Source organism: Tachypleus tridentatus, chromosome 4 (assembly GCF_004210375.1).
Source record: "Tachypleus tridentatus isolate NWPU-2018 chromosome 4, ASM421037v1, whole genome shotgun sequence".
Lineage (NCBI taxonomy): Eukaryota > Metazoa > Arthropoda > Merostomata > Xiphosura > Limulidae > Tachypleus > Tachypleus tridentatus.
The window spans coordinates 8868729-8884545 of NC_134828.1; the positions used below are offsets into that span (position 1 = coordinate 8868729).

Genomic DNA, 15817 nt, shown 5'->3' on the forward strand with positions numbered 1-15817 from the left:
CTGAATGGGGTGTTAAACGCGTAAACGTGAATTTCTCTGGCAGGAAAATACAATTTCAGACCGTACACACAGCTGAATCCAGTTGGATGCATTTAGTCAGAGATTGATTAAACGAGGAGGAGAAACGTTACCCCAGTGAGGGGTGATCCTATTCCTCTCATGTCTCGTGTGTCTAGGGTCGTCCGTTAAGTTCCTTAAGGGTTTGCAGGGGTGAATTAACGACGCGTTCGTTTATTTCCTAACCAATTTCTTATTTTGTCAGAAGTGCCATAGACTAGTTGTTAAGGTATTACGCAAAGCTGTATTCAAGAACCCACGTTTTATAGGGTGCGGTCGGAAATAGAAAGGCCTCTTCTCAAGAAGGACTTATTACAGAACCACCCCGCTGACGACATGGTAGTCATCCACAGGCAGTCAATAGAGTACCGTGAAGAATACATACAGAAACAGTGTGCCCTGGAGGACTGGGGCGCGCGCCATCAGACCGACTTCTCTCTTCTGTCTCTTGATGCTTGTAAGTCTCGTATTATGACAGAACAAAATAATGGTGGTAAATTATTAAATTGGTACAAACTGCAGATCGCATAGTGAATATTATGTAACCTTCTGCTGAACCTCTCACTGGATAATAGGAAAAAATGGGTGTTCGTTATCCCCCCCTGGATACAAGATTTTTTACACACCCTCTTTACATATGTAACGTAAACCGGTTGTACAATTTGTCAACAATACTCGAGGATGGAAAACACTTGAAATTTATCAACGATCCCTGATGACGGAAAACACTTGCAAGTTATCGACAGTCCCCGATGGTAGAAAAACATTTGCAATCTATTAACAATCCCCGATGAAGGAAAAACACCGTACCTCGGATCCTTGCTTGTGATGCTATGCTCACTTTAGTAGCCCTATTTTTTTCGTACTTTCGCTCCTTGTGTCCGCGAGAGCACGTGACTATCCATGAGAGGGAGGTACACTATTCCCCCGGTCTTCACTCCAGAAAGCGTTCTTCCCAACGGAGTTCGTCTTCTTACATCGATAGACCTTATGCCAGGTATCAGTGCCGTTAGTTTGAATGTGTTCATTTCTTTTTTATACGCGTGTCAATGGTACCTACCATTGGTTTAAGAAAAAAAACAACTTTATTTTATATTATAAAACATAATAGAAAACTGGTAAGAAAACTTGTTATCTATTTCTTAGTTTTCTCTTAGTTTGGCAAAAACGTTTCATTCCAACGTTTCGTAGCCGTCACAATGAATAATGAATAATAAGTCGTACCACGTCTGGCAAAATGATTTTTTTCCTAACAGAATATTACTCTCTCTCTCCCTCTCTTTCAGACATGCGCATAAAAAAAAGAGAATTTCGTTTTAAAATATGTCTCTCGTTTCGTCTGGCTTGTAGAATAAAAACTTGAAACTAACTACACACTGTCGATAGTCGGCCTTTTTTGCTTTAAAGGGTATGCCAACTATTGAACGGCAGCCAATTATAGTAAACTGTTGGGCCAATCTTGTCTGATTGGAACGTAAGATTTAAACATTCTTACGGTGGACTCGCAGCCCCTAAGAATGGCATCACCGCCCGACCCTGCACAACTTGTTCAGTGTTTAGACGAAGTTAATTACTACAATCTGAAACCTAAAATATTTTCCTCTTCTAACGTTCACATCTTTAACTTCTTGTTCGCTAACAACAAATAAAACTTTATATTTGTTTGTTTGTTTGTTTTGAATTTCGCGCAAAGCTACTCGAGGGCTATCTGTGCTAGCTGTCCCTAATTTAGTAGTGTAAGACTAGAGGGAAGGCAACTAGTCATCACCACCCACCGTCAACTCTTGGTCTACTCTTTTACCAACGAATAGTGGGATTGACCGTCACATTATAACGCCCTCACACGGCTGAAGGGGCGAGCATGTTTGGCGCGACGGGGATTCGAACTCTCAACCCTCAGATTACGAGCCGAACGCCTTAACACGCTTGTTGCTTTTCCTCTAGTCTTACACTGCTAAATTAGGGACGGCTAGCGCAGATAGCCCTCGTGTAGGTTTGCGCGAAATTCAAAACAAACATTTCTAAAGACTTAACGTATGCCATCAGTGTTATATAGTTTGTATAGTTTGACATGTATAACTAGTCCGAATAGACGTAATCTGTTGATTTTTCCGCTAGGGATAAATTGTGTGTGTGTATTCATATAGCACAGCCACCTCGGGCTATCTACTGAGTCCACCGAGGAGAATCGAACTCCTGATTTTAGAAGGATAAATTATAAAACTTACATCAATAATTTTCACTTTTTGATATTTAGTATGAGAAGTTTGTGTTTTAACTAATAATAAAATTTGTTCAGATCTTCAGTTTATAATTGGACGCGATATGACGTGTCACATTGTTAGCTTTAAGCATATTAAAATATGCAACAAAAGACATTAACTGACAATCAGGACTTAATCTCATTTCTTACAATACATTTAAAATAAACCAGTGCGTGCAGTTATGGAAGGATGAATAATAAGTGGCTACGGTTGCTACACAGTAGAGCAGTTCTAAGCACCAGATAAAGCACAAGTTTTTCCTCCTTTAAATTATGGAGTCCTGTTGCAGCACGTTTGTTAGTGCGCCGTCATAATTTCGAACCACCGGCCACAGAGTTGTAACAATATTACAAATATGATACATTACTGTTAATTTATTTATTTTTACTTTATTTAATTTGTTATTATTATTATTATGCATCATTTTTTTACGCCACACAGGTATTTAATTACAAAAAGTGGACTTCGATAAGGTAGAAACAAGGCAAACAAACGTAAGCCTAATGTATAATTATTAACCTGGTTTATAATTGTTTAAACTAAGCAAATTAATCCTATTAAACTACTGTACTCTCTGTTTATGTATACATTGAATAGGGTATTTAGAGTTATGTGTTTGCTAAGCTTATTCATGTTACTTGTTACTAGAGCTTTAACAGCGACTCTTGACTGGGAGCTAATTCCGTTTAAAGCACTCTTATGTTTACATCCCCTCTCATATACTCAGTTTAGTGTAGTTAAGACATTATTATTTCTTGATAACATGTTTTACTATCTAGTGTGAGTATAACTGAGTTGAATTGGAAAACCTAATTAATTATAATATTTGTTTGTTTTGGAATTTCGCGCAAAGCTACACGAGGGCTATCTGCACTAGCCGTCCCTAATTTAGTAGTGTAAGACTAGAGGGAAGGCAGCTAGTCATCACCACCTACCGCCAACTCCTGAGCTACTCTTTTACCAACGAATAGTGGGATTGACCGTAACTTTATAACGCTCCCACGGCTGAAAGGGCGAGCATGTTTGGTGCGACGGCGATTCGAACCCGTTACCCTCAGATTACGAGTCGAACGCCTTAACCCATCTGGCCATGCAGGGCCTATTATAATATTTATATGAAATTACGAATAATATTTTCATTTAGAGTCGGTCCGAACAAAGATTGAATTACCCATGTTTGGTTTGTTTCGAATTTCGCAAGAGGGCTATCTGCGCCAGCTAATTCAGCAGTGATCGCCACTCACCGCCAACTCTTGGGCTACTTTTTTACAAACGAATAGTGGAATTGATCGTTACCTGATAACGCCCCCACAACTGAAAGGGCGAGCATGTTTGGTGTAACGGAAATTCGAACAAGCGAATCTCAGATTGCGATGCGTGATTTAAGAGCCCCCAGACTTGCTATCTTAATATTTAATATAAAATAGATAAAATAATTTGATATCATTTTTTATTTTGAATATAGTAAAATTACGTATCTGGTCTAACTATTGTTACATTTGGCTGTCTTTCTGGACGTTAATGTCTTAATAGTTAACAAAAAGCCTATTAATTTACTGTCTGATCGACACTATACCAACCTGCCAAACGAAAGCCTAACATAGTTTTAATAATTTGACATAAAATCGCGCAGCCCAAATGAACTGATCCAAGTTGACTATTCTGTTTACAAGAAAACTCGAAATTAATTTGAATATTTATAAGAAAACAAAATAAAACAGGATTGCAAAGGCTTTGCTTACAATCCTTTTTAACCAGCCTTTGTTCCTCAGTTCTTCTTGTGGTAATAGCCACACAGACATCGAGAAGAAATGTACACATACTTGTATGGTTTTAGGTGCATTGGTAGGACGTAAAATCGCGACGTGATTGTGCGTCTTTCAACCCATATACTGCGAGGATTTCCTGTTGCTCCATATTCACTTGTTTCCACTCTGTGTGATTATTGGTGGTGTTCCTTACCTATTTCACCCGTGTTTGTTCTATGTGTTTGAACACTGTATCTAATCATAGTCTCCGTCTTATTTCATCATTTCTTATTTTGTCTTTTCTTCTTTTCGACAGCTGCCTTTGATGAATCCATAACATAGTAGAGAAGTAAACATCTAAACTTAACCCCTGTACATGGGTTTTCTTTGCTGGACAAACCTACCTGACAGGTAAAGCACATAGCTGGTACGTTGTTGTTGGATGCCCTGCCCACCATGAATATCGAAATCTGGATTCTAGCGTTGTAATTCCAAAACATACAGCTATGCTAGTGGGGAGCTAGCTAGTATAAACTGAGAAAATAAATATAATACTTGATAGGCCGGATGGAGCTTCATAGATAACGTGCGGAGATGAAAATCAGAAGGTCCAAGGTTTGATGCGTGATATGCTGCTGAACACAGTCTACACTTTCAGTAGCGAGCACCTTCCAAGGTTATTCGGTTACGAGTATCGGCATACGTGATAGGTGCTGCAGACCAGCTGCCCTCTGGTCACTAGTTCTAAATTAATAACAGCTTCCCTCGATGGTCCAAGTGACTCCGACCTGGTCATTTGGACCATCGAATAAGTCGCCATTTGTATTCAAAACACTAAGCACCACACGATCGTCTATCATTATCACAAAATATTATTAAAGACCGCTAGCTCAGAGGTAAACTTGATAGCCTATAGTGCTAAAATACGAGGTTCGAGTTCTGTCATGTGCAGAGCACGATAGCATATTTGGCAACTACGTGTTTAACGACAAATAAAAATATATTTTTAATGCTGTAATCCTATAAGAGAATGAAATTTAAGCTTTTCATTATAACAATAAACTGCTGGCATTAATAACTACCACTCGACTCTTAATCCGTAATGATTAAGGCATTCAACTCGTAATCTGAGGGTCGCAGGTTCGAATCCCCGTCACACCAAACATACTCTCCCTTTCAGCAATGGGAGCATTATAATGTGACTTTCAATCCCACTATTCGTTGGTAAAATAGTAGCCCAAGAGTTGGCGGTTGGTGATGATGACTAGCTGCCTTCCCTCTGGTCGTACACTGCTAAATTAGGGACGACTAGCGCAGATAGTTCATGTATAGCATTGCGCGAAATTCCAAAAACAAACTAATAAGTACGGAATGATTGTAAAGAAACCCTCGTGTTTAGAAACGATGTAAAAAAGGTAATTGCTCGAGATGAAATGGATCTCGCCAGTGGCAGATTTAGAATAGTACAAGGTGTTCCAAAGCCTCTCTCAGGTGCTTAGTGTGATTATCACCTCTTGTAATATTCTCCACACTAAGAGATATTTTATTTAAATGAACGTTCTCATGTCTTGTAAAAGTAAGAAGTTGATTAGAAAAAGAAACAATAGCAATTATAGTGGAACAATGTGTTTGTTTGTTGTTAAGCGGAACAATGTGTTTGTTTGTTGTTAAGCGGAACAATGTGTTTGTTTGTTGTTAAGCGGAACAATGTGTTTGTTTGTTGTTAAGCGGAACAATGTGTTTGTTTGTTGCTAAGCGGAACAACCTGTTTGTTTGTTGTTAAGTTTGTTTGTTGCTAAGGAACAACCTGTTTGTTTGTTGTTAAGTGGAACAATCTGTTTGTTTGTTGTTAAGCGGAACAATCTGTTTGTTTGTTGTTAAGTGGAACAATCTGTTTGTTTGTTGTTAAGCGGAACAATCTGTTTGTTTGTTGTTAAGTGGAACAATGTGTTTGTTTGTTGTTAAGTGAAACAATGTGTTTGTTTGTTGTTAAGTGGAACAATGTGTTTGTTTGTTGTTAAGTGGAACAATGTGTTTGTTTGTTGTTAAGGGAACCCTGTTTGTTTGTTGTTAAGTGTTTGTTTGTTGTTAAGTGGAACAACCTGTTTGTTTGTTGTTAAGGAACAACCTGTTTGTTTGTTGTTAAGTGGAACAATGTGTTTGTTGTTAAGTGGAACAATGTGTTTGTTGTTAAGTGGAACAATCTGCTTGTTTGTTGTTAAGTGGAACAATGTGTTTGTTGTTAAGCGGAACAATCTGCTTGTTTGTTGTTAAGTGGAACAATGTGTTTGTTTGTTGTTAAGTGGAACAATATGTTTGCTGTCAAGCAGATAGCTATACACGAGACTGTCTATGCTATGCTTACCAGGGGTATCGAAACACAATTATTTAGCGTTATAAATCTTCATTTGTTTCTGAATCACTAGGTGGCGCTACTGTGCGAGAAAAGCTATTAAATTACGTATTATTATCATTTTGAATCTCTCTTTACCACATTTAGGCTTTCCTAAACAAAACTTTTCACTTCTGTATATCTGTTGTGAAATTTAATTCATTTAGAACATAGAGTGTCTGAGATGTTCTCTTTTTAAAATATTTGTATACTCTAAAGACTGATTACAAAGTTTCAGAAAATGTCAGCTGAACGTCTAGAACCTATTTTCCAGCATATGCACTTAGATACATAAAGCCGAGTACTTTTTAGTCTAGGTTTACGCAGACAATAATTAACAATATTAGGCCTTATATCATCAAACTGTTGAAGTAATTTGTATACATAACGCGTGTATGTGTGAATATTATGTAACATTTTAGGATTGTGGGTTGAAACAGGACTGATACAGTGATGGGATAACGTTTATCAAAAGTCTTCCAGTTTCCAAAGTACAAGTTAACTTAACGAAACAAATCTGAAAAGAGCTTTGTTATAGTGATTTTAAACCGAACTTTGTCACCAGTCTAAACTAAGACACATTTTTAATGTCATATCCTCTGTTGCACGTGGCAAGAACGTTCTAGTAAAAGGCTCAATGTTCCATTGATTCTTCATCTTATATATTCCTGGGTTAAACCAATACTCCAACAAACCGTTCTTACCAAATACGAGTCATAATGTTACATTTAGTAACACAATAAACTCTTTAAATCGATATTCCAGATAATCGACCGTAATAAGCATGAGTCGTGATGTTACGTAGAGTAAATGAATAGATAATATAACATTCTACAAGAACGCTCAGAAACGAAAATGATGAAACAGTGGATAAAGTTTGGATTATATTTAATATTGAACTGGTTAGACTTCTGCACCATTTGACTGAAAAGGAGGAACACACATGTTACTGAATGTTAACACTTGTAACAGCACACATTGAAATAACGGCTCTTTGTTTGTTTATCTTGTAACATATAACAACAGGACATTGGAACTGCAAAGTGACATATCTGTGAGCAAACTGCTGATAATGTTGTCATTCACCGCTAAGAATCATCGATATATGTGCCTATATTTTTATAACGCCATTTATATATACTAAATGTATATATAAGGTTGCTACATATGTATATACTAGAGGTTTGTTTAGTTCTTTTATATATGTATGCTAACTGTACATTTATACTAAAGGTTTGTATAATGTTATACACATATATACTAAGTGTTTATGTAATGCTGCGCGATATATATATATTAATGTGTGCGTGCGTTACACTCAATTTCACTATTCGGGGCCCGGCATGGCCAGGTGGGTTGAGGCATTTGGCTCGTAGTATGAGGGTCGCGGGTTCGAATCCCCGTCGCACCAAAATACTCGCCCTTTCAGCCGTTGGGACTTTATATACCTACGATCAATCCCACTATTCGTTGGTAAAAGAGTAGCCCAAGAGTTGGCGGTGGGTGGTGATGACTAGATGCCTTCCCTCTAGTCTTACACTAATAAATTAGGGACGGCTAGCGCAGATAGTCCTCGTGTAGCTTTATGCGAAATTCAAAACACAAACAAAACAAATTCAGTATTCGGTCATTGACCTAAAAAAATTATAATTTGACGATTTGACCATGTTAGAAATATTACAGACCAAAATCGTATTTAGATAAACTACAATTCTAAAACTACAGTGCCTTCAATCACAACTTGCAGAACCACTGATATATTTTCGGTGAACAATGCAATCGTGAGATTACTATAACATATATATCTAATATTAGATGTTAGGTTAGCCTGTTCCAGAGTATGACATATATATTTAATATTAGATGTGAGGTTAGCTTGTTCCAAAGTATGACATACATATTTTATATTAGATGTGAGGTCACCTTGTTCCAGAGTATGACATACGTATTTAATAGTAGATGTGAGGTCAGCTTGTTCCAGAGTATGACATATATATTTAATATCAGATGTGAGGTCAGCTTGTTCCAGAGTATGACATATATATTTAATATCAGATGTGAGGTCAGCTTGTTCCAGAGTATGACATACGTATTTAATATTAGATGTGAGGTTAGCTTGTTCCAGAGTATGACATACGTATTTTATATTAGATGTGAGGTTAGCTTGTTCCAGAGTATGACATACATATTTAATATTAGATGTGAGGTCAGCTTGTTCCAGAGTATGACATACATATTTAATATTAAATATGAGGTCAGCTTGTTCCAGAGTATGACGTACGTATTTAATATTAGATGTGAGGTAAGCTTGTTACAGAGTATGACATATATATTTAATATTAGATGTGAGGTCAGCTTGTTACAGAGTATGACATATATATTTAATATTAGATTGGAGGTAGGCTTGTTCCAGAGTATGACATATATATTTAATATTAGATGTGAGGTTAGCTTGTTCCAGAGTATGACATATATATTTAATAGTAGATGTGAGGTCAGCTTGTTACAGAGTATGACATATATATTTAATATCAGATGTGAGGTCAGCTTGTTCCAGAGTATGACATATATATTTAATATTAGATGTGAGGTCAGCTTGTTCCAGAGTATGACATACGTATTTAATAGTAGATGTGAGGTCAGCTTGTTACAGAGTATGACATATATATTTAATATTAGATGTGAGGTCAGCTTGTTCCAGAGTATGACATATATATTTAATATCAAATGTGAGGTCAGCTTGTTCCATAGTATGACATACGTATTTAATAGTAGATGTGAGGTCACCTTGTTACAGAGTATGACATATATATTTAATATTAGATGTGAGGTCAGCTTGTTCCAGAGTATGACATATATATTTAATAATGGATGTGAGGTTAGCTTGTTCCATAGTATGACATACATATTTAATATTAGATGTGAGGTCAGCTTGTTACAGAGTATGACATATATATTTAATATTAGATGTGAGGTCAGCTTGTTCCAGAGTATGACATACATATTTAATATTAGATGTGAGGTCAGCTTGTTCCAGAGTATGACATACATATTTAATATTAAATATGAGGTCAGCTTGTTCCAGAGTATGACATACGTATTTAATATTAGATGTGAGGTCAGCTTGTTCCAGAGTATGACATATATATTTAATATCAGATGTGAGGTCAGCTTGTTCCAGAGTATGACATATATATTTAATATCAGATGTGAGGTCAGCTTGTTCCAGAGTATGACATACGTATTTAATATTAGATGTGAGGTTAGCTTGTTCCAGAGTATGACATAGATATTTAATATTTAGATGTGAGGTTAGCTTGTTCCAGAGTATGACATATATATTTAATATTAGATGTGAGATCAGCTTGTTCCAGAGTATGACATATATATATTTATATATTTAATATTAGATGCGAGGTTAGCTTGTTCCAAAGTATGACATATATATTTAATATTAGATGCGAGGTTGGCTTATTCCAGAGTATGACATATATATTTAACATTAGGTGTGAGGTTAGACAGTTCCAGAGTATGACATATATATATTTATATATTTAATATTAAATATGAGGTCAGCTTGTTCCAAAGAATGACATATATATTTAATATTAGATGTGAGGTCAGCTTGTTCCATATTTAGACCATCGAGACGGTCCATTCGTTGCTATGCATTGCCATTTTCTAGATTTCATGATTGAGTTCTAACAGAACAAGAAGGTGAAAATGAGTAAGAAAGGGAACATTTCTTTTAGTCCAGTGTGGGTAGATATCCCTGTAATATAACAATCTAGTCCAGTGTGGGTAGATATTCCTGTAATATAACAATCTTATTTCAATATTGGTCTTACTATATTCACATTTCTTTAGTGTTTGTTTGATTTGAAATTCGCGTTAAGCCACACATGAGATATCTGTGTTAGCCGCCCCTAATTTAGCAGTGTAAGACTAGAGGGAAGGCAGGTTGTCTTTATCACACACTGCCAACGCTTGGGCTAATCTTTCATCAACGAATAGTAAGAATGACCGTCTCATTTTTACTGTCCCGAGGCTGAAAGAGCAAGCATGTTTGGTGCGAAGGAGATTCGAATTCGCGACCCTCAGATTACGAGTCGAGCGCCCAAACCAGCTGGCCATGCCAGGCCTTGTACCACATGGAGTATACACGTATATATAAATTATTGACAAATGTTATGGACTTTTCTAATATTGAAAATACCCGCTTTGTTGAAAATTTATAAGAGTTATTAACAGCACTTTTCCCTGGCGGGTCAGTGTTAATTTAACGGACCGACAACACTAACACGTGCAATAATGTGATAAAATTATAGGAGTAACTCTTTAATGTTTATTTCATCGTGTATGTTAAATCAATTTCAAGACGCTTTTCTGTATCTTTCAAATCAGCTTTGACGTTGACGATGGCAACTCCCAAAATAGAACTCTTTTGGATGCCACAAGTCCGTCTTCAGGCCTGGTTCTTCAGTCCATGCCACAACGCAGAGAGTCGTTTCTGTACAGGTCCGACAGCGAATTCGAGATGTTTCCCAAGTCAGTGTCACGGCATTCCTCAATTGGCAGTGAATCGTAAGTAACAATCTGTTTTTCTTAAAATTAATTCCTTAGTTTACAAGTGGTTCATCTGTTTTTCTTAAAATTAACTTCTTAGCTTACAAGTGTTTCATCTATTTTCTAATATTTATTTTCTTAGCTTAAAATGGTTTCTCTGTTTTTCTTAAAATTAATTTCTTAGCTTACAAGTGGTTCATCTATTTTCTAATATTTATTTTCTTAGCTTAAAATGGTTAATCTGTTTTTCTTAAAATTAATTTCCTAGCTTACAAGTGGTTCGTCTGTTTTCTAATATTTATTTTCTTAGCTTAAAGTGGTTCGTCTGTTTTTCTTAAAATTAATTTCTTAGCTTACAAGTGGTTCATCTGTTTTCTAATATTTATTTTCTTAGCTTAAAGTGGTTCGTCTGTTTTACTTAAAATTAATTTCTTAGCATAATGTGGTTCGTCTGTTTTCTAATATTTATTTTCTTAGCTTAAAGTGGTTCATCTGTTTTCTAATATTTATTTTCGTAGCTGAAAGTGGTTGGTCTATTTTTCTTTTTACTTTATTGTGAATGTGAAAAAAAAACATGAAAAAAAAAAAATCTTAATACCAAAAAGAAAGCAACAAAATAAACACGTAGGTTCATAAACCTGGAAACACATAACTCTAGCGCCACCTAGAAACACATAACTCTAGCGCTACCTTAAGGAAAAGGATGAGTTCTGTTTACCAAAAGCGCTGGGCCTGGCATGGCCGCGTGGTTAAGACGCTCGACTCGTAATCCGAGGGTCACTGGTTCGAATCCCGGTGGCATCAAACATGCTCGCCCTTTCAGCCGTGGGGGCGTTATAATGTGGCGGTCAATCCCACTATTCGTTGGTAAAAGAGTTGGCAGTGGGTGATGATGACTAGCTGCTTTCCCTGTAATCTTACGCTGCAAATTAGGGACAGCTAGCGCAGATAGCCCTCGTGTAGTTTTACGCGAACTTCAAAACAAACAAACATTACCTTCAAGGTGATTATGCAAACTGTGGTGGTGAAAACACAAGTCCCCAACTCTATCCACCCAAGTTGACCAAATGCGCTTAGAACTAAATTATTCAAAATCGTTATTTTATCGCGGCCGTAACAGGGATAGTGCGCGCGGTGCGCCTGCGCAGGGCACGGACCCATACAGGAAAACGTTGGGTCGTTACCAGTTAACTGATATGATTGAGTTGTTATTTCGAATTAAGCACAAAGATATACAATGAGCTATCTGTGCTCTGCCCACCACGCGTGTCGACACCCGGTTTCAAGCGATGCGAGTCTAAAGACACGCCGCTGTGCCACTGTAGGGTCACTAATATGCGTACGGTCTTAATGTATAATTAGCAGTTAATAAAAAGATATAACACTATATTATCTTGTAAATCATTGGATAAATTATATATTTCTGGTTGGATCAACGATCGATACTTCCTACATTTTGTACAAGAAACGAAACATTAACATTTCTATTTGCGAAATAAATATTAATATTTATTTCCGTCTAAGTAGCAGAGGGCCTCAACTTGTAGGCTTTTTTCAGTGTTTGTGTGTTTTCATAGAAAAGCCAAATCTAACTATCTGTTGTGTCCGCCCAGGGGAATCGAACCCCTCATTTTTAGCGTTGTAAATACCACGTTCTTCCTATTTTGTTTATGATTGTGAATGTTATTAGCCCGAAAGCTGAAGTTTATTAAGAATGTCATTCTATTATTTTTATCATTTCATTCAAATTTTGTCCTTGGTGTATAATTTTTATTATTGTTGTCACTTTCGATTTAATTTTGTTAGCTTACATATATATGGTTTTCTCTCACATATTATATGGAAGACAAATTTTTCTTACAAGTCTGACGACATCGAAGTCGGAGACTGGCGGTTTCTGATATACTGATGAGATCATTTTACGTAATCGATTTCAAAGCTTTATGAAAAGCAACCTAAATAGTGCTTTAAATTAACAGTACTTCACACAAGACAAACAAGAGCTGATGCAGCACAAATGAGTGAAAATGTGGCTCAGTTTTAGCGCTAGGGTATAAGCTGATCTCGACCTTCATTGTTGGCCAAAACCTAAATAACATCTATGCGATTTTTCACGTTGACTGTTCCCTGTCCTCACTAAGAGAATTATATGAATTTTCCTCGTATCTCAAGTGAAACATGAATCGTTCTCTAGGATCTGTTTGATTGTTGCTCTGAACTAATGTTTCTTTTGGTAAAAGCAGGCAAAGCTATAGTGGTTCTACCTGCACTAACAATCCTGAAATTTAAACCAGGGAGGGGTAATCAATTTTCTGGATGTTGGTCAACAGTCTTAGAGGTTAGTAAACAGTTTAGAGAGTGATCAACAGACTAGATGGCCAGGTATGACCAGATGGTTAGGAAGCACAACTCGTAATCTGAGAGTCGCGGGTTCGAATCTCTGTCACATCAAACATTCTCGCCCTTTCAATCGTGGGGGCGTTATGATGTGACGGTCAATCCGACTGTTCGTTGGTAAAAGAGTAGCCCAAGAGTTAGCGGTGGGTGGTGCTGGCTAGTTGCCTTTCTTCCCTCTAGTCTTACATGGCTAAATCAGGGATGGCTAGCGCAGATAGTACTCGTGTAGCTGTGCGTGAAATTCAAAACAAACAAAAAACAGGCTGGAAGTGAAACAATAGTCTAGACGGAAGACAACAGTTTAGAGGATGGTCAACAGAGTAGAAGGTAAACAATAGTCTAAAAGGAAGTCCACAGTTTAGAGGATGGTCAGTTGACCAGACGGTAAACAGAAATTCAGATAGTAGACAACACTCTAAAGTGTAATAAATAGACCAGAAGGTAGACAACAGCATTCATTACCAATTCAAATGAATAATGCGATTGGGTTTGTAATGCTATAATACACCCGTGACCTTGAAGTACATAGTGCAATTATGAGTCAAAGAGACGCGAATCATGAATCCAGTATCAACAGTCTAGAACACTTATTGCTCTTAAACTAATGATCTTACAATTTATGGGCACATAATATATCTCAAGAACGTTTCTGGATATAGGAATGCTGCCTTTTAAATAATTAAACCCAAAATACTTTTAAATAAATAGATTTTTTGCTAATTTGTTGTTAAATAACACAATGTGCTATCTGCGCTCTGCCTACAGAGACAGAAAAACAAGTATATTGACGTTTAGAAACGCGAATATTGATTTGCTTTGAATTTCACGCAAACTACAGGAACCAGCCGTTCCTAATGTGGCAGCAAAAGACTAGAAGTAAGGCAACCAGTCTTCCACCGACCACCACCAACTGTTGGGCTACTCTTTTACCAACGAACAGTGGAACTTACCGTGCCATTATAACGCCCCCAGAGCTGAAAGGTGCGAGAATGTTTAGTGGGTTGGAGATTCAAATCCGCCACTCTCAGATAACGAGTCAATCGTCATAACCACCTGGCCAAGGAAAAACTAATTCTTGAAACTACAGGATATTATATGAATAAAATAGTATCTATAGTATCTATATTTTCAAGAAATTTTCAATCACATAATTCGTTTTTAGTGAATTTTAATACCGAGATACGATATATAATTTAGCTGTTAATAAAAAAATGAATTGATATTTTGTCCATTAACTTATACTACAGTGTAATAACTAAAAATATATTCCATAACATTCACGGAAAGATGTGAACACAGTTATGGAAGACCCGCTTACATGTATAAACACCGATTTTAACTTGTTTTTTAAATGTAAATAAAGTCAAAGTCTCGTGCACGCGGTTTCCAGACAGTTTTTAATCTACTCTGCATTCTATATAACACACGATTGCTATAAAGGTGGCTCGATAGTTTCTAACCAATTCGTTCCATTTCAGACACGTTTATTCGAAACGTTGCGTTCTGTAAGGTAATTATTCCTGACATCAAAATAAAAACGAAATTACATACACACTTTTAAAGGTCGAAGTTCAGCTTCGAACTTACCATTTGTTTGGGATTTCGCACAAAGCTACTCGAGGGCTATCTGTGCTAGCCGTCCCTAATTTAGCAGTGTAAGACTAGAGGGAAGGCAGCTAGTCATCACCACCCACCGCCAACTCTTGGGCTACTCTTTTACCAACAAAAGTGGAATTGACCGTCACATTATACACCCCCACGGCTGGGAGGGCGAGCATGTTTAGCGCGACGCAGGCGCGAACCCGCGACCCTCGGATTACGAGTCGCACGCCTTAACGCGCTAGGCCATGTAGCTTCGAACTAAAGATTCATATTAATAAGAACAGACTAATGAACGAGGGCACGCCTCCGGGACTCCTGAGGTATTTTTCGTTGTACATGAACAATGAATAAATCGTTACATATTTCTGAGCGTCTACCATGACGGAAATTTTCCGTGGGGAATAAATACGCAAACCAAACACTCGTGAAAACTGGTAATGTTTGTATCTGTGCGTCGCATGATATTCAAACAGAGCTAAAGTCAGTTTCCATAGACACATTGGTGAACAAGATTTAACATATGTCTTGTATGTATGCAGTTAAATTTAACAAGACGTTAATAGCAATATAGAACTGGTATATACAATGAGTATAATAGCGGATAAATAACCGTGTTTAACACTTTCTCGTATAAAATATAAAAAAAGTGTTTTCTCGCGCCTTATGTTTACACAACAAAGATACACATGAAGATAACATTAATTGTTTTTGTTATGACATTTGCTTTAGTATAAACTTATAAAAATAGTAAACCTCTTTGTTATCCTGAAGGGTCCGGCATGGCCAAGCGT

At 37.0% G+C, this 15817-nt stretch overlaps 1 protein-coding gene across 1 annotated transcript in view; it reads left to right on the forward strand.

The window, feature by feature from the left end:
* Positions 1–467: 467 nt before the first annotated feature.
* LOC143248534 (3',5'-cyclic-AMP phosphodiesterase-like) overlaps positions 468–15817 on the forward strand; it is a 57806-nt gene continuing 42456 nt past the window's right edge. Inside the window, exons 1-2 of the mRNA XM_076496957.1 lie at positions 468–1054; positions 10866–11045. Of these exons, the coding sequence (XP_076353072.1) occupies positions 891–1054; positions 10866–11045 (344 nt within the window). The 5' untranslated portion in view covers positions 468–890. The remainder of the gene's footprint in view (positions 1055–10865; positions 11046–15817) is intronic.